At 44.7% G+C, this 25,085-nt stretch overlaps 1 protein-coding gene and 1 long non-coding RNA gene across 4 annotated transcripts in view; one reads left to right on the forward strand and one right to left on the reverse strand.

Annotated features, from left to right (window-relative positions):
• Positions 1 to 8,344, reverse strand: part of Nmt2 (N-myristoyltransferase 2) — a 48,353-nt gene extending 40,009 nt beyond the window's left edge. For 2 of the 3 annotated variants that reach the window (XM_021242089.2, XM_004861756.4), the window contains exon 1: positions 8,130 to 8,340. In XM_021242089.2, the coding sequence (XP_021097748.1) occupies positions 8,130 to 8,239 (110 nt within the window). In that variant the 5' untranslated portion in view covers positions 8,240 to 8,340. Of the gene's footprint in view, positions 1 to 8,129 lie in introns of all 3 variants that reach the window. The other variant, XM_087207063.1, reaches the window with a different exon arrangement.
• Positions 8,345 to 8,581: 237 nt separating this feature from the next.
• Positions 8,582 to 11,919, forward strand: LOC147829165 (uncharacterized). Its single transcript, XR_015449592.1, has 3 exons — positions 8,582 to 8,992; positions 9,125 to 9,660; positions 10,055 to 11,919. It is a non-coding gene; the product is annotated as an uncharacterized LOC147829165 (long non-coding RNA).
• Positions 11,920 to 25,085: the final 13,166 nt, after the last annotated feature.

Consider the following 25,085-nt stretch of genomic DNA (forward strand, 5'->3'; position numbering starts at 1 on the left):
AAACTGTGTAGCTTCAACAACAGACATTTGTTTCTTACAGCTCTGGAGGCCAGAAGTCCAAGATCAGCATGGTGGGGTTCTGGTGAGGACTCTGTCTCTTTATCATGAACCATCAGGAGGGCTATACCCTTATCAACCATTACCTCCCAGAGGCCCCACCTCCTAACACCATTACTTTGGAGATTTAGGCTTCACTAGGTGGATTTGGGGAAAAAAATTCAGCCTACAGCCACGCGTCAGCCTATTCACTAGTTCCTCTGAAAACTACCTATGACCACTGTGTTTATCAACTTTCTGTTTCTATGACAAAACACTCGCCATAACAAGCTTATAAAGAGAAAAGGCTTATTCTGGCTCACAGTTTTGGAGGTTCCAGCCCACAATCAATTGTCCTACTTCCTCTGGGCCTGTGCTGAAGCAGCATGTGTGACTGAGCAAAATGTCACAACCCAAGGAGCAAAAGGAAGGGAAGGAGGGAGGAGCTCTTAAAAGGGCAATAAAGGAAAGATAACTGTTCCACTCTATAGTCAAATGCTGAAGGAGAATAGAAATTTAAGGACCTAACTCTCCCTTAGGGGTTCACCCCCAGTGATCTAAAGACTACTTAGTTAGTGGCCCCAACCCCTCACATTTTTGGTAGATTCTTAGTAGCACTCACCTGTGGACCAGTCTTTAACATAAAGCCCTCTGGGGACATTCAAGATCCAAATCATGGCAACCACAGAACTCACCGAAGATCCCTTCCATGGCCATACTGCGCCACATGATAATCAGTGCCCCACCTCCCACCCTCCACCCACCTGCTCATCAAACCTGGATGAGCCCTCTGTTGGCCAGAAAGCAACGAAATGCATTCTGGAGAATCTGAACTAGAAAGAGATGCTTTGAATCATGGGTAGATGGCAGAGAAAAGGATGCAAAAGGATGAGCAAGGCTAAAGAGAGATAAACCTTGAGTCCCTCAATCTAAAAATGGCCATCCATACTTTGTTTTGAGATCACCTACCAGATGTTTAATTAAAATCTTTTACTTGAGCCAACTGGTAGATGCTCCACACATGTTAAACAGCAGATGAAAAGAACTATGCTCCTCACTTGCCAGCCATGTGACGCTGGACAGGTCACTTATCTCTAAGAGCCACAACTCCTTCAGCAGTAGAATGAGGGTTAGAGTGGGGAGGCTGGGTGAGAGAGACCGGAAAGGAGCCATGGGAAGGACACATTAAGGACTCTAGGATCTTCGATGGGGCCATCACCTCTCAACATCACAACTGTGAAGGGCTTCATGAAAGAAAGGATATTTGAGCTAACACTGAATTTGGCGAAGAGGTGGAGCCCGGTTAGGAAAACACTCTCAGACAGAAGGAACATGGGGGGAAGCCATCCATGATGGCCTATTAAGGAGTATGGACAGAGACACATTTCTTCTGGTGAGCAACAACAGACAAGTATGACACCACATTTGAATTCATGTTAGGTTCTAGGCCGTAATCACCATCATTACCTCCAACGATTCACAATACTTTAGTAAATGGTGTGCACAACAGCCCATATTAGTGAGCTCTTGAGAGGAAAATGAAAGAAAGATAACTGTTCCACTCCAAAGGCAAATACTGAAGGAGGAGAAAGTTTAAGGATCCAACACATTAGGAACCCAGTGACAGGAAAACTGGCTATGGTTTGGATATGCTTGAGGAACATGAAAACTTAGGTATCCAAGAAAACCTCCATAAATATGTATTTGCTGGAGTCATTTTGAGATAGGAGATTAGGGTGTGGCAAAGCTGGCTCAGGAAATCCGTGTGACCTGTTAATTATAAGATGCTGGAACACATGCGCAGAACAGTTCACAAAGCCCTGCACATAGTCTTCTCCTGAGAACGCCACAGGTTTTCAACAGGAGGGCCTAGATCTGACATCAGCCTGAGGAGTGGGATCCCAGCATTCCTCTCAGGACATGTATGCAGAAGTTCTCAAAGGGTTCCCCCAGATGTAGGCAGCGTAAAAGGACACAGATGCCAAGAAGAGCTCATTAGGGTGGCTTTCCTCATGATAGCCCACACTATATTCCTCCAGGGTGTACTTTTATCTTCCTGTTTCCTCTTTTACACTTCCCCTTTTACCAAGCTCACTCCGCAGAGCCAGTTTTTCCTTCAGTCTTCATTTTCACGAAACTGTGTCACTGTCTTTTGCTCATTTTGTTCAATTCTTGTTCCAGAGGAGAACCTGGTATGCAACCTCAAAAGGAGCTGTGAGCTCCAGAAAAGCCGTAATGTTTATTTGGTGAGCCACTTTTAGAAGAAGCTAACTGATAACAATTTTGCTTAGATGTTAAAAAAAAGATGATCCTAGAAGCAAAAGAACAATGAAAACTTTTTGGTTATAGAATAGAGATAAAGTCACAGAAGCTTCTAGGCTGAAAAAGAAAAAGAATCAAGTTACCTATAAAAGAAAAAGGGAGGCAGATTAGCAGAGAAAACAACATCTGTGCCACTAAATCAAGGAAGATAACAAAAAATGTTTGCAGAGTTTGAAGGAAAATGACTGCTACAGAATTACATGCACATCCAAATAAGTTTATGCGTGAGGACGAAAGAATCTTCAGACATGCAAGAACTCAGAAAATATTCCATGTGTTCCCAGGTTCTGCAGTGCTGGAGTCTCTGCTTAAGAGATAATTTCAAGGTCCTTTCTGTCCCAAACAAAGAACTGAACAAAACAAGCAAAAATGGTAGCAAAGTTTCACATTTAGTAGAGGTAGGAATAATAAAAAGAAGAGTAGGGGCGAAACAGACTCTGCAGAGTGATTTTGAGCTGAGCAAAAAGGAAAATAAAGATACAAGTACACTCTGGGGCCTAGAGTATAAGGCAGGCTCTTGAAGAGGCCCAATGGCAATAGCGAGCTCTTAATGGGGTCTGTCTCTTTTTTATTTTTCCTACAGTAACATTACACACAAGTCATCCTATCAAAAACCTGCTAGAGGCTGGTTGTGGTGGTGCACACGTATAATCCCAGGAGTTGGGAGGCTGAGGCAGGAGGATCATCGTAAATTGAAAGCCAGCCTCTTCTACATAGTGAGTTCAAGGCCAGCCTGAGCTACATAGTGAGACCCTGTCTCAAATACAACAACAAAACCCTCTGAGTTCTCTAGAGAAGTCCACAGGCAGGGTTCTGAGAACTGTACTGCACAAGTGCTCTGGGATCTGGTCACACCTATCCTTCCACCCACTTCAAACCATGCCCTAGCTTCCTGTGGCACACATACTTTAAGAAAAAAATGTACAGGAGAAAGTGTAAGCAAAGGACAGGATGTGCCTTACAAAGAATAGGGGTAAGCAATAAAAACAGTAAGGCTGTTAAGAAAGCCTGAAAAGGTTTTCGTAACATGGATGTGAAATATAATGTAACGGTAACGAAAATTATTTTTAGGGACACAAGGGCAAAACTTAAAGAAGTCACACAGAACTAAAATTCCGAGTTAGCAACAAAAGCTAAGAAATGAAAGAAAGACAAGTCAAAGCCTACATATTTTTGTCACGTGAAACAGAATTTTTAGATAATGGTTAATTTTTAACATCAATAGAGAAATATGGATTAAAAACATGCTTGTTCAAAATTTAAAGATAAGCCCCTGAAGAAACAAAAAGGAAGAATGAAAATCTGACACATTCTGCAAAACATAAGACAATACAGAAGTATTTTGAGCACTATGAAAACTTACAAAATTCAAAAGCAGGATGTGATATGAGCTGTCTAATCACAAAGGGCCATCTAAATTTAATTAAAATAAAATACAGAATTCAGAGCACATGCTTGTACTACCAGAATCTGGGAAGCTGATGTAGGAAGATCTCGAGTTCCAGGCCAGCCTGAGCTACATTAGGGAGATCCTGTCAAAAAAAAAAAAATTCAGCTCCTTCATTCCCCTAGCCACATTTCAAATGTTTAATAACCCCATATGGCCAATGACTATCAAACTGGACATTTATATTATCCCAGAAAATTCTTCCAGACAACAAATGAACCCATATAAAGTTCTGTATAATCTTATTTATGTTAACAACACATAATACTGCAAAATGTGACTTTAGCTATTAATTTAACTGGAATTTCTAGAAATCAGGAAGACAGGGAGTTTCTCTTTATACTTTACTGTTTGAATTTCCAATAAGCATATTTTACTCAGTAAAAGTGATTTAATGTATTTTAAAATGGAATAACAAACAAGCCAATCTTCTTTTTGAATCTGAAACAGAATTTGACTGTTAAAAGTGATTTACATAGAATTAGAGTATATAGTGGTACTAATTAACAGAGATGGTTAAGCACATATTCTATACTTTGAAATTTTCTGTATTTTAGTCAACCTCTGGAAAAAGTGCTCTGGGCCAGAGGGTAAAATTATTTTCTCAGATGCAAGTCTCAACTGATACTTAATCATTTAAAACTGTATTTGATGAACTAAGGAAGTCCCTTGGGCAAGGGCTGATAATATATATTTCCATTTAGATTTATGCAGTTGATAATAGATCAAATTTCAGAAAGGGTAACTTTGAGTTAGCTCAAAGATCTCATGGTGAGAAAGATCTACTGAGAGTTAGAGTGAGTTTTTGTATTTTCCCCCTGACTCCATACAGCTAAGGAGACATTCCCCAGTTAAGCTCAACAATAAAGTTAAATACACTAAAATACACTCTACAGAGAGCAACTTCAATTATTCTCCCTAAATTAGTTATGGTCTATGTTAAAAGAATTCCAAAGAGAGGTTATATTCTTTGTTAAATGAATTTCAGAGTTTTCTACTTAGTCAAATCCAGATCTTTTTTTTTCTTTTTTCCCCCCAGATCTTCTATATTTCTAAGAAAAAAATTATTTAAAATGCCTTAAACCTTAAGTACAAAAACTGTATCATATCTACCCCAGGGATTTAAATTAGTCACTTATCTGCCAACAGAGCTATCTTCATATAGGTTCATTTTATTCCCTCCATAAGTATTCTTAGTAGCTATTTCTCCAGAGTGAATACTGAGGGAGAAGCTCTGAGTGGAAAAGGGGAAAAAAACATCAATTTTTATAGGGTATATGTGTTCTGAAAGTCAGCACTGGCAAGCCAAAGACAGAATTGGTTTTGTCACAACTTAAACACCAATTTTACTTGAAATCAATTGTGCGACTGTTTCCAAAACTGGACAATATATTTAATGTGGGTTGGAGATAATGACCCCTACCAGATGTACTGCACAAATGGAAAAGATAGCTACAGGGCAAGAAGATCATGAATTTTAGGCAATTCTTCAACAATCTTCCCTGTCCTCAACAATTTTCCAAATGCCTTCAGAAGAAAGTAACAGATGGCACGAACACATAAAAAAAATCAGAGGAGTATTAAATAATAAAGATTCTTGAGTACTATATTACCTAACCGCAAACCCAATTGTGAAAGTTCCTAGTAAACTCCTCCTATATGTAACCACTGCTACCCACAGCAGAACAGAAATCTTTAGTCATTCAGACTTTAATATTTCCTATGGGAAGTTGCACTGAAGCTCATTTTCTTCTTCTTCTTTTTTTTTTTGGTAATGGGGATCGAACTTGGGTCCTTGCACTTGCACAGCAGGCAGCGAAACCACTGAGCTAAATCCCCGGCCCTGAAGCTCATTTTTTATCTATGCAGAAAGTCTCTGTATAGAAATAACAGTATAAGCAAGATTACCTTAGAAGTTTCAATTTGCTTGAAAGTTTTTAGTCTCTCTCAAACTCTTTATTAAGATTTACCTACTTTATCCTAAATGTAAATCATGGGTTAAAGCAAGTTATCAAAAGGATCTCTATTAGCCTAATTCTAATCTGCTACACACTGTTTCAAAATAATGAAGCTACACTGTATAGTCTTGCTAGTTTGAAGCTGATAACCTCTCCTCCTCTCCATTTTTTTGGAATTCATGACATTTTTACAGTAGTATGTCACTGCCATACTTGGATAGACCGAAGAGTTAAAGATCACACTATCCATGAAAGTTAAGATAGAAAGATAATAGGATTGAAGTATTTTATGATACTTATGCTATTGCTTTTTATTAAACACAAAGCACCTCATATATATTTCATTCATGGACTTCAGTATTATCCATAAAATGAAATGCCTTTTAAGTCCATAAAGAAAATTCAATGAAAATAAGAGAATACACAGCAATATTCAGAATAAGAATCTTATTTTTCTTCTTTTTGAGGCCATATAGTTCAATACCATATATTAAACAACCAGTAAATACATTACACTGAATGGTAGGGGTAAATTAATTCTTTTAGGCCACAAGGGTACTAGTGAGTAAACTATGGCTCTGTGCACTGCCCACTGCCTAATGGCCTCAAAGTGACTGTCTTCTTATTAAAGTTGAAGGGTTTACCTACTCATTCCTCCAAATGGTCATTATTTGTTGCTTATATAAACCAGCAGAGAATGAAGAGGCCAAGTAGACAAAAGAGGAATCTTCCAAATTTTAACATTTACAAACGTAAGCTACATAAGAAAGCCTAGGCTTCTACTGAACAGCAGCACTGGTATAGGAGCCAAAGCAAACACAATCACTGCCCCAAATCAGGCACTGTCTAAAGTCAAAACCAAAAAAGCAGCCCAACAAGAGCAGCAACTTGGAGTCTTACTAATCTCCTTACATTTTAAAAGACTACAATAAATCCATTATATTAATCTTTTCCCAGTAGAAACTGTTATCACATTACCTGCTTTTGGTTAAAAATACTTGTGTCCATCGGGCATCTCTAAGTTTTGATTAACTGTGCTAAAACATAATTAATGTGCTGATGTACAAAACTGGAAACCTCTGAAAAGTGCTCTGAGATGCCTCTGGAAACTTCACACAGCCTACAGCAAAGTGTCAGGGAACAATCTCAGATTGATGGACACACAAATGAGCAATTCTTTGTACCCTAGACATTGTGTGCTCTGTAAGCAAAGAAGCCCTAATCAAACCCCAACCTCGAACATCAAAGAGCAATAAGCAGAAATTAAAAGGGGGAAGAGGGAAGTCTACGTCTCCCCAGAAAGATGACAGGTGGTGAACTTACTTCAGAAATCCATCAACTTGCATCTACTGTAGGCCCATTTTTGGCAAGAGTTTTGTTTCAAAAACATATATTTAGCTACTACAGACAATTTCTATCACTGCATAAAGATAACTCCGGCTCAGATTTCTGTACAATTTCCCTTCCTCTTAAAAAAAATTATAGACTTGAATAACATTCACTTCTTGCAGCTGCCATTGAAACGTTCACTGGAAATCTTTTTTTTAAGCAACTTTTCAATGGGAGAGACGTGTAGTCAGCTTTTTCTCTTAGTCTGTCACTCACTATTTTATAATGAAAGAAAGGTCAATAAAGATTCCTTACTTAAATAAATCTTAAAGTGACCTAAAATACAATACCATCACTCTACATTCTCAATCAGCGATCGCTGGAAGAGTCTCCTCACGAACTGAATAAATAAGCCATCTGTGACTCAGGCTTCAGCTCCTGTTGTTAGGCTGACCCACTTCTACACAGTCACCAGGGTTCGCAAAATTCTCACTTCTGGGGGGCAGCAATAACTGCTCTCTGCCAGCACGTAGTTTGAATCCAACAGGGTAAAAGGGCGATGTGAAGCAACACCTCTGAAAGGACACCGGTCTTTCTTTTAAACGATTCCCACACTGCCCCTAAAAGAGAACTTCAACAGCAGCCTTAACCAGAAGCAATCTTTTTCTCCAACAGAAAGGCAAGCGAAGCCTTCCGGGGCAGGAAGAGGGCCAGCGCCAGGACTGGGAAACCGAGCCGGGCGTCAGAGTCCTCGGCACTGCGGCCGCGCCAGGTCGCGGGGTCGCCCCGGTGTCGACGCCGGGGTCCCACGCGGCGAACTCCGTGAGCTCCGGGGTGGCGAGGGCCCGAGGAACAGGGCCGGGCCGCGCGGGAGGGGCGAGGCCGGCCGTGACAGCACCCGCGCCCCGCCCACCGGCCCCTCCCTCGGGCGGCGGAGCCGGGCCTCACGGCGCCGGGGCCGCGGGGAGGCAGCAGGGGCCGAGCGGCTGAGCGACCCCGCGCGTGCCGTCCCGCCCACCGCCCGCGCCGCCGCCTACCCCGCGGTGTGCTCCGTCTCCTCCTCATTGTCCCCGTCTATCCCGCACGTGTCCTGGTCGTCCAGCTCCAGGCTCTGCTGGCTGGCTGCAGACTCGCTGTCCTCCGCCATCACGGCGGCGCGGCTGGGAGGCGGGAGGCGGGCGGCGGGCGGCGGGCGGCGGGCGCGCGGGCGCAGAGAAGCTCCCCCTAGCACCGCCCGCGGACATGCCCCGCCCAGGACACGCCCCGGGCCCGCCCACCGCGCTGAGCCCCGCCTACGTAAACGCCCTACGCGCCATCGCGCCGATCCCCGCCTACTGGCACGCCCCCGGCCAGCCCACTGCGCCGAGCCCCGCCCACGGACACGCCCCGGCCCCCCTAGGCTCCGCGCTCGCCCCGCCCACGGACACGGCCCGCCCACCGCGCCGAGTCCCGCCCACCGGCACGCCCCTACCCTCACCGCCCCGAGCCCCGCCCCTCCTGCATTCCCGCCCACCTCGGCCCGAAGTCCCCTCTGCTCTCTCCCCGCGTCCTCTGCCGGCCCCGCCTCCGCTGCGCGCCCACCCCTTCTCACCTTCGGGGCCCTGGGGCTCTGAGCTGCTCTGGCGGGGTCGCAGGCTCCGCGGACCCCCTCGCGGTGGTTGCGGTGGCGTCACACCCACTGGGCGTCCCGAGTTTTACGGGGCGTAGCTGCGCAGAGGCCCGCGGTTCGCAGAGCTCGCTAGCCTCGCCCGCGTGCTCCGGGAGCCTGCCCAGCGCCGCCCCGCGGCTCCTCACCTCCCCGCGCACGCTGTCCCGGCGCTCGGTCCCTCGGCAGGCTTCGGGCCGGACGGACATCTAGGGGAAGCGGCGTCTCCACTCTGGCCACCTCGCCTTCCGCAGAGTGAGGGTCGGGGCTGGACTGCAGGGGCCGGGTGGAGCTCACCGGGTCGTGCGCACAGCGGGAGGAGGCCTCGCCCGCCCCGCAGCACCGACTGCAGGGTGAGAGTCCGCCTTTCCGTTTGCTTTCCCGCAGGGTGGCTTCGCAGGTCCTGCCTGAGCGCCCGGAGTCTACGCAGTGCTTTTACCAGGCAGCGGTGAGACAGTACCAGAAACTAGATATTTTTGGTTTGGTTTTATTTTCCAAGACAAGGCCTCGCTATGTAGCCCAGGCTGGGCTCGAACTCGTGGTCCTCCTTCCTGCCTTAACTCCCAAGTGCTGGGATCACAGGATGCAACAACCCGGCCACGAAAAGGAGACTAAAAAGCCACCCAAAGTTTCTGATTGTCGCGGGCAGGTACCGTGGGTAAAGAGGACTCGGACTCGGATGGCAGTTCACACACTTATATTATCCTAATTCATTTCAATACAATTACCACACAATATTAAGTCTGCCAATTACCACGTACCTGTACTGCGCAAGTCCTTATGGGAGCGCGACGTTTCTTCCTTCAGGGTCAGAGGGTCCGATCCGTAGACGAAGGGCGTCGCCGCTAGGCTATCCGCCTCTCCGCTTGCCTCCTCCTCTGATCTCGTCTGGTCGGCGGCGGTGCTCCTTCCAGCGGGGTCAGGTGTGCAGATGTCTCGGTCGGTAGTCAGATCAGCAGATCGACTGGTCGACTGGTCGGTGGACAGATCGACGACTTGCTTAGGGTCTTCAGCTCCTTTTATACTATTCTAACTGGGCGTTCGTGGTATTGGTTCAGACTTATCACACTGTCCATTTTGGGGTACACCCTGTCCAGTTCAGTGTACGCCCTGTCCAGTTCAGGGCACACCCTTATCAGTTCCATACCGCTTAAGGTTCTACTTTCATATCTTATGGTTACACATCATTATGTCATACTTAGGTTACAGCACTCTTAAAGTCACAGCACACTTTAGGGTTACAGCACACTTAGGGTGATACAATTCCATCTTATTTCAAAGTGTTCTCCACACTGATGTGAGTACTTTTATTTGCAGAAGGTATTGGAAGCATTTTGTGGCGTCCGTTTTCCCAACAAGGAGACTCTTTCCGGAAGATGCGATGAGATAGAAGTATCTAAGAACAAAACTGCAGAATGGTCTCCAAGTCCAGCTGTTTGGTGTTCATCCAGATAAGAAGTGCAAATGGGGCCAAGACGAGAAATACAATATTATCTCTAACAATCGCAACTGTTTCTGAGACAGTCGCGTGTGGCCTCGGACTGCAGACTTCGCAGTAACGGGAAATTCAGGACAGTGCGCTTCCTGCAGCTCGTCTCTAGGGGCAGGAACAGATGGGTAACTGTGGCCTGCTAGCAAGCCAACAGGGACCCGACTAGCAGGGAGCCTACCAGATTAGCCACTCGAAGCCCCTCAGAAAAGGTCTCTCAGATAAATAGATGTATCTCTAAGATAAATGCCAAAAGAAACTCGAAAGACAGATTTTACCTGAATTTTCAGGCAGCAGTGACTAAGAACCTCTAAAAAAAAAAACCCACCAAAACACTAAGAAAACAAATAATCCTGGGGAAATAAAGTGAGAGCATCAAAAGTCAAACACCAGGAAACAGTAACAACCAGAGAACTTCTGTTCCCTGAATGAAGTTAGCCCAGACCTTTGCACAGCAGTGAAGTATTACATAACACAAGTGTTTGTCAGCAGTAATCTTTCTAAGGAGGAAAATGTTTACAGACAAACCCAGGGATTCCTAAATCCTATTCTTATGTGTAGAAACTCATTGTGTTTCTAATGTCTTTTCCTCACTTAACCTCAGACCGATGTTTATTCAAGGAAAAGAGCTCTGAGTAGTTGCCGGGTGTATTAATACCTTGGGGGCAGGGATTTAGCTCAGTGGTTCCGGCACCTGCCTCACAAGAGCAAGTTTGATCCCCGGTACCAAAAAAAAAAAAAAAGACCTTGGTAATTCGTCTTTCTGCCTTGCTCATCTTCTGTTATAGATGTAAGATGGTAGTTGTGTAACTGGTCTTGTTTCATTTAAAGTATAACTTCTTTTTTAAAAATTGTAAAATATACAACATAAAACTTACAATTTAAACATTTTAAGTGTATTGTTTAATTGTACAGCAGTGTAAGTATTTAGCATTAATAATCTCCAGAACATTTTTGTTTTGCACAATTGAGACTGTACCTATTAAACATCTCCCCATTTCTCCGTCCCTTCAGTCTCCGGCAACCACCACTCTACTTTCTGTTTGAGTTTAACTTCTCTACACACCTGATATAAACTATTTTTGTGTGACTGGTTTATTTCACATAACATCCTCATGGTCAATCCCTGTTACAGCATGTGTCAAAATTTCCTTTTTAAGGCTACATGGTATTCCACTGTGTATATGCTGCATTTCCTTTTTCCATTCATTTATTGACGGAGGTTGGGTTTCCTCTGTCTTTCAGCTGCTGTGAACACGAGTATACAGTGTCCCTTCCAAACCTTCCTTTCAGGTGTTTTACATCTCCAGCAAGGAAGTTGCTGAATCACGGTTATTCTGGCTGTTTTTTTTTTTTTGAAGAATTGCAATTCTGTTTCAACAATAGCAGCAGCATTTACAGTTGATCTCTCTTCAAGCTATCTCTTTTCTTCAAGTTATCTTCTTCAAGCTTTCTAGTTTTCCTTGCTCCCTCCCTTCTGCCTTCCTTTCTTTGCGTTTCTTTCTTTAGGTTGTAGTAATCCTAATGGTATGAGGGCTGTAGCTTCTTAATACAGCCAGGGACTTATATGTAATATTAATTCTGCATACTAAGCGTGTTTTTAACCAAGAGATAAATAGGGGGATTTGGCTCAGTGGCACTGCACCTGCCTTGCAAGCACAAGGTCCTGAGTTTGATCCCCAGTACCAAAAACAAAAACAAACAAACAGAAAAGATTTATATATTTATATATAAATTTTTTGAGTTTAAAAGAAAACTAAAGTAGAGAGAAAATACAGGCACGTAGAGAGACCCAAGTTTCCCTCAGGCATTGCTGAGGCTGGTCTGGTGTGGAGGGACTCTGGGGAATTGGGACACTCTCCTCTGATACCAGTGCATGATCCCATGGATGAGCAGCCAGAGTCCGGGAGGCTGTCACAAATTTCATGTCCATTAACTCTGGACACATATTTTGTTCAAAAGATGGCTTTCTCAGGGTGGGCAAGAAGGTTGTATGGAGACCGCTTTGGGCTTGCTGTGTGTCAACACCATCTCAGAAGCTAGGTGACGCCAACAGAGATGACATTAGGAGGTCCCAGTTTCACCATGGTCAGCAACCAAAAATAAAGTACAATAGTCCACAAACGTAGCGGGAACACTTTCTCTTACCCTTTCTCTTCGCTTCCCTTTTCTTTCCTCTCCTTTCAATGCACACACAGACCAGCTTGGTGTCCACAGCTTTTAAGTGTCTCCAGTGGTGCATTCATGTGGCCTTTTACCAAGTCAGTTTGTCCTTTTGGTTGAAGCTGGGCCGTGGTTAAGGCTGAAGCATGTCTCACTGGCACTTGTGAGCATGTAGGGAGACGGATAGGGTTTGGGACTGTTGCTGGAAGAAGTTGGTTCCACCTCTCTGGAGACTAGTTTGGATACATTTACTGAGAATTTACTCTTTGGACATCCACAGCTTCCACATTGGTGGCTCCAACCAACTGAAGATGGGAAACTGTTGAACAATTGCATCTGCATTGCACATATATAGACTTCTTTATTTTCATTATTCCAAAACAATACAGTACAGCAAGTATCCACATAGCATTTACATTGTGTCAGGTCTGTAAGTGATCCAGAGATGTATGTGTAAGAATGTTCATAGGTGATATGCAGGTACCATGCCATTTTATATAAACGACTTGAGCATCCATGGATGGTGGTGTCTGCAGGGGGCCGGTAGGGGATGCAATCAATTCTCCATGGGTGCTGAGGGCCAACTGGACTCTCAAAGTCTCCATGCAAAGACATGCACTGAACAATGTGAAACAGGATGCTAATAGGACACAAGGTGCTAGCATCCCATATCAGAAGGATCAGTTAAGAGGGTCAGTAGTGTGACCAATAGTCTCCTGACCAGGCAGCTTATAGAGCCAAGGTCATTAGAGAAACACTGGACTGTCCAAGGTGAGAGCAATCCCTCCTTCCTTCTGAAGCCAAACGCTTCAAAAGAACCCCAGATCTGGATGTGCCCACAAGATGGGAAGACAAGACAGACATCTCACTTTGGAGAGAGGAGCTTGCTAAGTGTGGAAACTCATGGGGCCAGATCAGGAATCTGCCCAAGATGTCACTAAGGGTGGGTGGGGCAGGGAGAATTGAAAGAACATGATTAAAAGCAGTGATAAAAATACATACATAAGACACACACACACATATGGAGAGAGAGGCAGAGAGAAAGAGAGACAGCCATTTCATTTTATTGAAACAGAAACAAGTAAAACAAGCTCTGTATATTTGATTCATTTGGAGATAGTGTATCCCAGCAAAGATAGTACCGTGGGCCCCTTAGGCAGGAGGGTGTGGTTGCGCAAGCCTGTAATCCCAGCACCTGGGAGGCTGAGGCGCTGTGTACCCTGCCGGTGTCTCGTGGTGATTGTCGTGCTGTCCAGCGCACTCAAGAAGTGGTTCAAGGAAGCGTACTGTAGATGGCTGCAGGCACAGCACAGGTGTGTACAAGTCTGACGGTGTAGAGATCATAAACATAGAAGAGCTTACATCTCAGGGCAAGAAGTGTTTTTCAGCCTGTGGAAGACTGAACATTCAGACTGTCTAGTTTTGTGTGCATACTATTGCTAGCATGAGTTTCCTGGAGAGGTGGGCTCTGGGATGAATTTTGAATTATAGGAAGAATTCTTGGATTTGGGATAGACAGAAGGAGCCTCTGGTGACAACTTGTAGGAAAAAGAAGGAAACCGAAGGTCTTTTGCACAATTGGCGGGGAAAAGATCCATAAATGGAACTGGGAGATGATATAATCAGGGATAATTTGATAAAGAGCCTGGAAATCAAATGTGAATAAGTTGAATCCACCGATCATGTTGTCAGTGATACGGGTGTAAAAATGGATTTTAACTGCTGTTCTAAGCCATTTGAGCACAGAGCTGGAGGCAAAGCTACAGTTAGTGAGTTCCATGGCAGATGCGGTGAACTCTGCAGTGAAGGGAAAAGAGAATGAGGATGAAACAAAATGCAAGAATCGTAGCTGCTCCTGTTGCAGGGAAAACTATTCAGAAGTTGCCAGTTGAGGGAGAGTAACAATGGGTAATCAGATGATCCGGGGAGAAGTGTGTTAGATACTTAATTGTAGTCAGTGAGCTTTCCGCTAAATACAAAGGAGTGTGATTGCGTTTTACATTATTTCGTAGCATGCCAGCCTTCGTGTTTACTTTTACTTTGCATGTCAAATTGATCCTTTACTTTGCTTTTACAAATATCCAACAAGATTCAAGAGGATGATGCTCCAGATAAGCGATGTTTATAGCTACTCAATATTTATTGTGCATTTACTCTGTAGGTGATGGAGAGGCAGAGAAAGATGTGTATTGAATATATATCCAGAACTCAAATGGACTTTTCATATATTAGTATGCAATAATTACAACAGCTGTGTGGCCTAGGTATTATCAGTCTCATTTTCCATTTTACTAATACAAGCCTCAAACAGGTTATAACTCATCCAAGAAGGTGTCTCAGCAGATGATCATGCAATATACTGCTGTGTGGCAGTCGACTGCTCACTTGTCAGAGCAGGGATGCATCCACGTGGTGTATACTTCTCTACCCTGTCATTGGAATCTGTCTTCCCCTTTGATATTGCTAGCATCTGATACTGCCCTAGCCTCTCTTGAAGCTGGAGGTAGGACTGTGTCTCTTTTTATCATTGAGACATGAGGACACCTTTTGAGAGTATCAGGGAAGTCTTAAGATAGGATGCATTCATTAAACGGCTGTGACTACTGTCCAGTGACTCGGCAGAAAGATGTGAGGTCTCTGATGGGTCACAGAACCACTGAGCCCTAAGACCATCCTCCTGCAGGCTTCTTGCCATGTGAGAGGAATGACTACCAGGTGTCCAGTCCCTTCTAGGCCACATTATGGTACACAGAACATCCTGCCCATTCAGGCAGTGCAGACCTGCCTCAGGGTGCCTGCATTCTGACCACCTCCCCACCAGCCTGCTGCAGCTCTCTGCCAGGGCGGCCTGGGCAGGCTGCCTACGGCCTGCAGCATCATCAAGTGGCCCTGCAAGAGAGCAGCCCCGCAGGGAGGGCTTGGGGGTCAAACTGGATTCTCTCTTGGGAATCTGAACTTGAGATGCAGGGAGATGGTTATTCATTTAGCAGAGGATGGAGGTATAAAAATATAGGAAGGAGATATAGAAACAAAGAAGACATAGGAACAAAGGAGATATAGAAACTTTCTTTAAAACAAAAGTCTTAGAGAAAAGCTGAGTCAGATGGAACAGACACTGCAGTGAATATCATGCACCCATAAGCTCCTGCTCCCAGGGGTGCTGGCGTAATCAGACGTCAGAGGCCATGGGGTAGCTTAGTTGTCCTTTTTCTTTCCATGTACCCTGGAAGCCTTTCGTAGGGAGGAAGTCTGAGGCCCCAGCAACCACTTTGGCTGAATTCTGCTATATAATGATCCTCTGTTCTCCAGAGTGTTTGTGTGTGTGGTACTGGGGATTGAACCCAGGGCCTTGGCACTGAGCTGCATTGCCAACCTTTATTTTATTTATTTATTCTTTTTTGGGGGGGGTACGGGGAATAGAGCTCAGGGCCTCATGCTTGCCAGGCAGGTGCTGTACTGCTGAGCTACATCCCCTGCCCTGCTTTTTGGCTTTTTAAGACAAGGTCTCGCTAGGTAGCCCAGGCTAGCCTTGAACTCCCTATGTAGCCCAGGCTGGCCTTGAACTTGCATCAATCCTCCTGCCTCAGCCTCTCAAGTGCTGGGATCATGGGCATGTGCCACCATGCCTGCCTCCAACCTTTAATTTAAACAAATTTTAAATTTTGAGACAAATTCTCCTTAAGTCACTAAGTTGTGAAGTTGGTGTCCTCCTACCTCAGCCTCCCAGAGTGCTGGGACTTGGGCATGCACCACGCATGGGCAATCTGTTCTCAATCTTATTCTTAGTTTCTGAGGAGGCTGCCTGAGGAGGGGTGAGGCTCGGTGAGCACACGCTGATACTGCTAAGTTTGCTCTTCTCTTTGCTCCACAGGTGTTGAAAAGCCAAGGAGCACAGGCCTGGCTTTGGGGGCTGCCGAAGGCCTTGGGCTCTAGGTGAAGCCCTGAGATCTGTCTGGCGCTGAGGCCAAGACTCCAGGAACTCTTTCGATCATGGCCGTGCTGCTTCCCTTGGCCAATCCTTTCAGTAGACCGGTACCTTCTCAGGTAGCTTCAGGCTTCCATGTCATTTGTCATTTCAGTCTCCCCATCAGCCTACACCAATGTTGCCGGGCATGGTGCCACTTGGGAGGCTGAGGCAGGAGAATCATCACGAGTTCAAGGCCAGCCTGGACTACATAGTGAGACCCTATCTCAAAAAAAAGTTCTGAAAGATATTGTAGAAAAAGACAATGTAGACATCAATTCCATGAATCCCAGTAGAATGAATCCGGCAAGACAGGCGTCGCTGCTGCAAGGTCCATACTAGAGGAGACAGAACAGTTCTGACCTTTAATCAGCCACTAAAAAATTCATAGAAGATACAATCCTTTCCTCAGTAACAGGGATTTTTTAAAATTTTGTGACTATGATAATTAATGGTGAATAGCTTACAAAGGACTTTTTAACCTTATGAATTATGAATGCGGTTATACAGAAAGTTAGAATTGCATTCATTAGCTGTAATGAAATTTTAAGTGACAGCTTTATACAATTAAGTATTTCTATATCTATATCTGTATCTGTATCTATATCTATCATCTGTCTATCTATCCACCTATCTATTCAAACAGTACATTGGACTGTACATCACTTATGTCTTAGTTACTTTTCTCATTGCTGAGATGAAATACCTGACACCCAATGTGAAAGGAGGAAAGGTTTATTTAGCTCATAGTCTGTAGAGGTTTCAGTCCATAATCCAAGGCAGGGTGGCACAGCAGACAGGCATCTCAGAGGAGAAACAGTTCATGGTGGGCAGAAGGCAGCAAAGCAAGCAAGGGACCTTAGCAGGGTCTTTCTCTCCCTTTTGTACTCTATCTAGGCTACTGAGATTAAGGCAGTGCCAAGCCAATCAGTGGACTGATTTAATAATTACATACCTTTAATCTCAGGATCACACACTAGATACAGTCCCCTCTGAAAAAAGCCCCACATATGTCTCCATGAGGCTTTGAGGGGACATCTCGTCAAAAGCCATAACAACTTATTTTATGCATACTTTATGTTTTAACTGGCACTTAGTTTTCCTAAAATTATTTATTGTTTGGAGAAAAGCAAATTAGTGGAAATATCTTTTAGAGATCAAACAAGACTCAAGAATTTTCATATATATTTCAGAAATAAATTCAAGAATAGTATATTTTCAAACAAAGAATAAGAATAAGACTGAATGTTCCATTATGTACAACTCCTTAGCAAAACTATTGCAAGCTACACCACTCTTGGGGAAATATTCAGATAGCATGATAAAATGAACCGCTCTCTAAATGTTAAGAAATTCAAACCTTAAAGACCACTACCTTCTTGTTCTTCACCATCTTTGACTTGCTGTCATACCTACTACCCCACCTTGCCCCCACAAGTCTGCTCATGGGAATGGTGATGCTTGAAAATTACTTCAAAGGCATTTAGAATTTTAATAAATGTTTCAGCAAAACAGAAGCCTAACGGGTGTGGGCATTTGAGAAAACCTTTCTCCATCTGCTCCTGTCTCTGTGTCCATGTGTGGCCTGTGACTCCCTTCATCATATAACAGGAAGAGACAGCTCTTTTATTTTTACCTTACTTTAAGATTATCCTTTTTGATGATGTCACAACTGTCCATATTTAGTTGACTGACCTGTATATTTGCTCTTTTATTCTTTTGGAAAGAATTCAACTGCATATTATCATTATAATTTTAAGTATATTTGGGAAAGGGGGATAATTATTGGAAGTGTATGAATCATTCTGAAATCCCCCATCAGATTTAAATCTAACAGTTGATTTTTGATCCGAGCTAGGCATGGTGGTGTGAGCCCAGTATTCTTTGGAGGCTGAGGCCGGAAGATTGCAAATTCAAGCCTAGTCTAAGCAGTTTAGCAGCTTAGTGAGGCCCTGTCTTACAAAAAAAATACCAAGTGCTCTGCACTCCCGTTATTTTACCTCGAGACCTTTTTTGCAGGGTTGGTGGCGGTGGCTAAGTTGTGAGTGCATGCCTAGCATGCAGGAGGTCCTGAATTTGACCTCCAGCATTGGATAAATAAATATAAATAAATAAATAAATAAATAAGGCAAGTCCTTTTTGGCTTCCATTCCTTCTCATTCACTTCAGCTCCGAGTTGTCCTTCGTCTTCTGCCCCTAAGCCTCCTCCTTTTTGCCGCTGTCTTTGAGTAACCTAAGAAAAATAACGACAGGATGTGTTCTGGTTTTGGAGGTCTCAGCAGCCACCCGTCCCTGGAGCGCAAAGGCTGCGTGAGCTAAGTGCAGGCAAACTTGACAAAGTACAGCTCAGCCGTGTGCCTGGCTGGCCGGCGGGCTCACCAGTGTGCACCTGAGCCTTAGACGGCTCCTGCCTTTAGGAGAGAAGGAACAGCTGAGTACTTACACATCCTGCTCCTGCCAGTGCCAATCAGCCTAGGGACATGACAGAGAACCAGCCTGTTTGGGTTTCTGGGAAGCTGACTTTCTAGTTCCCGTTCAAACTTCTGGTTGAGTTTCCTTCAATTCTTGCATAAATAATGATCAGGATACTAAAGAGTTGAGAAGGGCTGGTTCTGATGTACCCCTGGAAACCTCCCAGTCCAGTTGTCTTGCATTAGTTCTGGGCATTTGTACTTGCTAACCAGGCCCTGGCTCTGACCTGACACTGTGAACCTGGACTATTAAGTCAGGGTCATTTAATTCCTGGCTCTGAACTGCTTCTTATTTTACTTGTGTCTGGCAGCTTGCATCTGGTTTGTATCTGGGACTTCAGAACCTGATCTCTAGAACCTTTTCTTTCTGATCTCTAGCCTAGATTTTCTCCCCCTTGCTGTTCTGAGTTCTCAGCCTTTGTTTGTAACAGGACAGGCCTGAGAAGCACTAACTGGCTTGTTAGGGCATCACTGGGCCCTCAGTTCTCTGTTTCACCAGCTACTAGACATTACCAAGCAGATAGGATCTGTCTCATAGGCTCTTGTCTCCTCAGTTACCCAGGCAGGTCACCCCTCAAGTGTCTGTTTTGGTACAGGCTGTATGAGGTCCCAGATAAGCATATGTGTGGGAAACTCCAGCATCATCAGCAAAGCCCGGGCAGGAATCAAGGGGGCAGCAGAATTCTTACTGTGCTCCGACGGCATCAGCCTGGGAAGCCCACCTTTCTGTTTCCAGACTGGCATGACGGGTGGTGAGCGTGGCTCTCCTCCCCTGCGGTGCCCTAGGCCTTGTGTTTGTGCAGACAAGAGATGAGCTTGAGCCAGCATCTGTCCCTTCCCACTCCCGACACCCTGAATTTCCATCTGCCCATTCCCTTAGAATAACGCTCCACCCCTACGTCTCTCAAGTCTTTTATTTTACTCAGCTTTGCAAAATCCTGCCCTTCAGCCCCACAGTGTCCCCCGTGATCAGTCCCCTGCTGCACAAGACATGATAAACAGGAGTAAGTCTAACTTCCTTTCTCTCAGCCCTTCAATGCCCCCTGAAGACAGCAGCCTCAGGGCCTGGAAGCAGCTGGCCCACACCATCGTGCTGACGGATGGCTTGGCTGTGGATGCTGGAGGATGTCTCAGCACCTCCTGGGAGGTGGGCTCTGCAGGACACTCTGTGCTCCCAGGGCAGGGACCTGGGTCACAGCTGCTAGGAGGGTGTTCTGTTCTCTGCTGCTGCTGCTGCTGTGGCTTCCCTTAGGGTTCTCCCAGACAACTTCCTCCTGGGCTGTCCACCTGTCCACTGGACAAGCAGGACCACCCTGCCTGCTTTGTCCTCCTGTCTCAGCACTGTGGCTGCTCCTGAGCTCATTTCTTCCAATGCTTATTTCAGTGACCTTATATCCCCCTGTTGCTACGTGATTGTTTTGTTTTGGTATATATGTATGTGTATGCATATATGAGACTTTGTCTAGCTAAGTTACCTAGGCTGGGCTCAAACTTGTAATCTTCCTGTCTCAGCCTCTCAAAGTGCTGGGATTACAGGCAGGTGTCCCACATCCAGAATTATTTTGGTCTTTTCACAGAGAAGTATTCCCTCCAGAGATCTCTAACTTGAAATGTTATAGAAAAGGGAATGGGATAAGAGTTTCCAACCTCCAGTGGGCCCCAAGGACCTTATGTGAATCAGACCACTCCCCAGGAAGACAATTTTGCCAGGCCAAAAGGAAGGGTCTCCTGGGTTATATTTGTGCAACTTGAATGATTCTTCCAAGAACTGAAAAGGCCTAGTCATGCCTCAACTCTAGTCACTACCAGTAAGCAAGAAATTTCAACAGCTGTTATCAAAGTTTCAGCTCTGCCCTGTGGCACATCTGTGCATGTGTATGATGGCTTTTCCTTGGCTGATGACCAAGCAAGGCAGGTCAGCTCTCACTGCAGCATCTGTGAGCTCTCTAGTCCTAAATCGTACCTTCGAGTTTTCTCTTTCTGGCTGTGAGTAGAATAAATTCTTTGTGCTGTTTGGAATTAGAGATGAGGAAAGAAGGATCATTTTGTCATCAGCTATGGCTGAATGCCCTATGTACTGATGGCTGAGATGGCACCTTACCTTCTTCTCTGAGAGCTGACAGTGGGAGCAATTAGCCAGCACCTTTTGCCTCTAGCATGGCATCCCTTGGAATTGCAGGCCTCCGGGCTGACTCGTGGGCTCACATGAATCATTAACAGACATTCTGCTTCAGTTCTCTGTGATACACCCACATGGCTCAGCCCAGTGGAACATTCTCAGTACTGGGAGTTAGGAAATTCAAAGAAATAGATTGCGTATGTGAACCAGGAAAGGTAAAAGTCACAAAAGAAAATATTTGCCAACTCTACTGTCATAACCCTGGTCATTTCTCCTCAGGAGAGGCTGGTGAGTGTGCCAGACAGCTCTGCATTGCTGTGACAAAACACTCGAGTGCACAGCATGAAGAAAGGAGAAGTTCATTTTACTCCCGGTTTCCGTCCTTGGTTGGCTTGCTCCAAGGCAGAGGGTGCGGCACAGGAAAGCTGCTCACCTCCTGGAAGCCAGGAAGCAAAGTGGGAAAGCGCATGAAGGAGAGCCAGAGAGGAAGTGTGGGGACCAGGATAGTCCCCAGAGCCAGGCCCCCAGGGTCCACTCCCTTCAATGCCTGTTCCCATCACCCGCCAGCACTGTACTGCCTTCACATTGTGATCTCATCAGGGGATTAATGCACCCATGAAGCTAGAGCCTTCACGATGCAGTCAGCTTCAGGAAGCCCTACACACGAGGCTGTTGGTGCACATTTTCAGTCCAACCCTAGCGAAAGGAGGACACAATAATGTAGATGATTTTCTTAAGCCAGGACTTGCATGGCCTGTGTCTCCACCCTCAGTTGCTCTTCTGTTCTTGTGGGAGGTGCCCAAGGGCCAAGTTGGATCTCAAGACACCATCAGAATGAGCAATGAGTTGGTCTCACAGTCCCAGATGGGGTCTCAACACCCTTGCAGGGCTCCTTTTTTAGCCCCAGACCTTCAGAGAATCCCGCTGGTTCATCTCCCCAAAGCTGTTTTGGCATATGGAGAACAAATGGCATGTTTTGTCTTGTCCCATCAATTTTTGCATAGGACTACAATCTCTACCTACTCTAGACCTCAGGAGATTTCTCTGTATGTAAGTTACTGATCAGTGCCATCTATGGAATGTCCAGTTTTTTGCTTAAAAGACAGGGTCTATGTCTCCCAGCCTGATATTGAACTCTTAGGCTCAAGTGATCCTCCTGCCTCAGCCTTCTGAATAGCTGGGAGTACAGGCAAGTATCACCATGCCTAGCCAGAATGTCTTACAATTTTTCCGCCTGAATCCTGAGCACCAACATGGACTTAACAATTTACAAAAGTTCCAACATACAGAAAAACCATTTCACCTTTCATGACTCTAGCAAGGGAAGATAATCACAAACAGAATTTAGGTTGTCATCCACTTGTCACTATGGCTACTGCTATCAGTGAGCTGTGGGAACAGAACCCTGCTGTACTTAGCTCTGTATCCTTAGGATTTGTTTAGGGCTTATTGCATAGTTAATACTTGAGTAATACTTATTAAATAGCAAGTAACATTAAACAAACCAAAACAACATACATTATTATTAGAGACTTTATCCTCTTTATCCTCTTTTTTTTTTGGCAGTACTGGTGATTGAACCCAGGACCTTTGCCCTGAGCTGCATCCCCAGCCCTTTTTATTTTTACTTTAAATTTTGGGGCAGGTTCTCACTATGCACTAAACTGTCCAGGTGAGGCTTCAGATTGCCACCCTGTCACCTCAGCCCCCCAGAGTGCTGGGATTATAGGCATGTACTGCCACATGTGGCTTAGTATTTCAGTTTTTAATGATCTGGATATGAGCAAGCAGGGTCTATATAAAAACTGAAAAGATAAAGATGGACCAACTCTAACTCTTATTGAAAAGGAAACTATTGCTTAACAAAATTTACTCACCTCCAATAAAGAGACAAATGGAATCATGAATGCAAACTCAAATTAAAAATAGCAATGTGTAATTTATGAATAGATGTTTTTCAGGCATCACTTCTCCAAATATCTTCAGTGTTGAGTGCTTTGGATAGATGATGCCAGGTAATCCATACGTAGCGCAAAAAGCATGGGGAACAACTCACCTGTGATATCACATTTCTGATGTGATATGTATTATCTTTTAAGGTCCTCAAAATAATTCTCTCTGTAGAGTAGAATATCCATTTTGAAAGGACTCAACTTGGGGTGGTCTGGGCTCTATTGACCTTCACCCTACGAGTCACTTATACATGGATGGTGAGTCCAGCCTCAGTCTAGCCTTTCATCAAATCTACTAGTGAGTGATGGGCCAAGTAACCTCAGAGGGCCGCTAACTCCTGTTCTGTGACCTTGAATATCAGACCTGTATCTGGAAGCAGCAACCTTCTCTTTCTGCATGCTTTCACCTTTTCCACTGGATTACAGATCTGAGAGCAGCTGCTGGGGTTAATTTTTTAAATCCCTTAAATGGCTCAATTTTAGGGAAACCTGCTCTCCCTAATCTTTACCTGCAGAGCTGAGGTAGAATCTTGCTGTTACCCTCGAAGACATTGTGTGGACCCAGGCTCCCCAACTCTCTCTTCCTCCTGTGCTAGTGTTAGGGGGTTTTAGGGTGCTGTGGGTCTCCTTCTAGAAGTGGTTACTAGGTTCTGTCTTGAGCAAAGGATTGGTTGAGAGAAGTACAAACAGTAGCAAAACTTTATGTTTATTAAAGGTAGGAAAAGAAACAGGCTCTGCAGAGTGAGTTTTGGCTAAGAAAAAGTAGGAAAGAAAACGCTCTACAGCATAGCAGCAAGAGCTCAGTGTGGACCGCCTTTGTCTCATCACTCCCGAGGCTGATGTCAGGTCAGGGCTGTCCTGTCAGAAACCTGCTTGAGCTCATGTGAGAAGTCCACACGCTGGGCTTTGGGAACTGTCGGGCTCCAGTGCCCTGGGATCTTGCAATTAACAAGTTATGCCTCCTCCTCCTCCAGTCAGCTTCTCCGTGCTGTGGTCTCCTGCCTCACTGTCAGAGCTTTCTGCTACAGGAGTGTGGCTGTCACTTCCCCTCTCTCCTCTGGCCACTGCTGTCTGCTAGATACTTTTTGTTTTATAAAGCATAGTTGCACAAATAGCTAAGAGCAAGTTCCTGTTCCACTGCCTAAGAAAATGTTTTTCATTTTTGATTCGTTTTTGAGTCAGCAATTGTGCGAGATTCGGAGCACATACATCACTAAAGATCAGAAGACCCTCCCGGGCCTTCTTGGCTTCCTACCTCACAGAACCCTAGTGCACTTCAGAATACTCTTAGAACCAATGCTCTGGGTGCTGGAGAAATGGAATTTATGGGGAAAATAAGCATCAAGGAAAACCACCTGCCTGCTCACTTAGATATTATAAATGTGTGATAGAAATTAATGGTCAATTTAGACCTGCTTCTAAGATAGCTCTTTGGGTTCTTTCATTTTCTTATTTATACTTATGGATGTTTTATGACCTGGGTTAACCAAAAAAAGAAAAAAGAAAGAAAAAAAAGAAGAGTGAAGTAGGGGGCCAAAGACCATGAGTCATACAGAGCTATATCTTCACCAGAGCTGGATCCAAGAAAAAGAATGATGAACAGGAAATGTCCAACATCAGAGCATGAGGCTGAAATTAAAGGAACACTCTCAAATGTACCAAGAATGCACCCATTTCTGTCTGGCTTGTAAGCAAAGCCAGACAGCATGTAGTCTTTGAATTTGGAACTATAGTTCTGTTTGCTGAGCTTTATCTTCTTGAGCCCTTAGTTTAATGGTCCTGCTTCCTTCCAGGTTTCTGCCTTTGGGAAACGGAAAATGATGCCTTGGAAGGGGAGGCATCGATACTCTGCCCCTCCCTTCTAGGCTGCAGTCCACCATTGGTACAATTGTGGTCATTGTCCCTATGTTTAATGGTGTTAGGGGGAGTCATGTATGGGGCTGAATCCATAAGACTCCAGGCTTTTATATCTTTATTTTTTTTTCAGTGATGGGGATTGAACCCAGAGCCTTTGTACTGAACTAAATACCCAACCCTTATTACTTCTTATTTTGAGATAGGAACTTCCTAAGCAGTAAGTTGCCCAGGATGGGCTCAAATTTGTAACCCTCCTGACTCAGCCACCCAGTGTTTTGGGATTGTAGGAGTGCATCACCATGCCTGGCTTATATCCTTAGATATCTCGAATTA

Source organism: Heterocephalus glaber, unplaced genomic scaffold (assembly GCF_053883595.1).
Source record: "Heterocephalus glaber isolate CG9 unplaced genomic scaffold, H.glaber_assembly_v1.0 deba00000738, whole genome shotgun sequence".
Lineage (NCBI taxonomy): Eukaryota > Metazoa > Chordata > Mammalia > Rodentia > Bathyergidae > Heterocephalus > Heterocephalus glaber.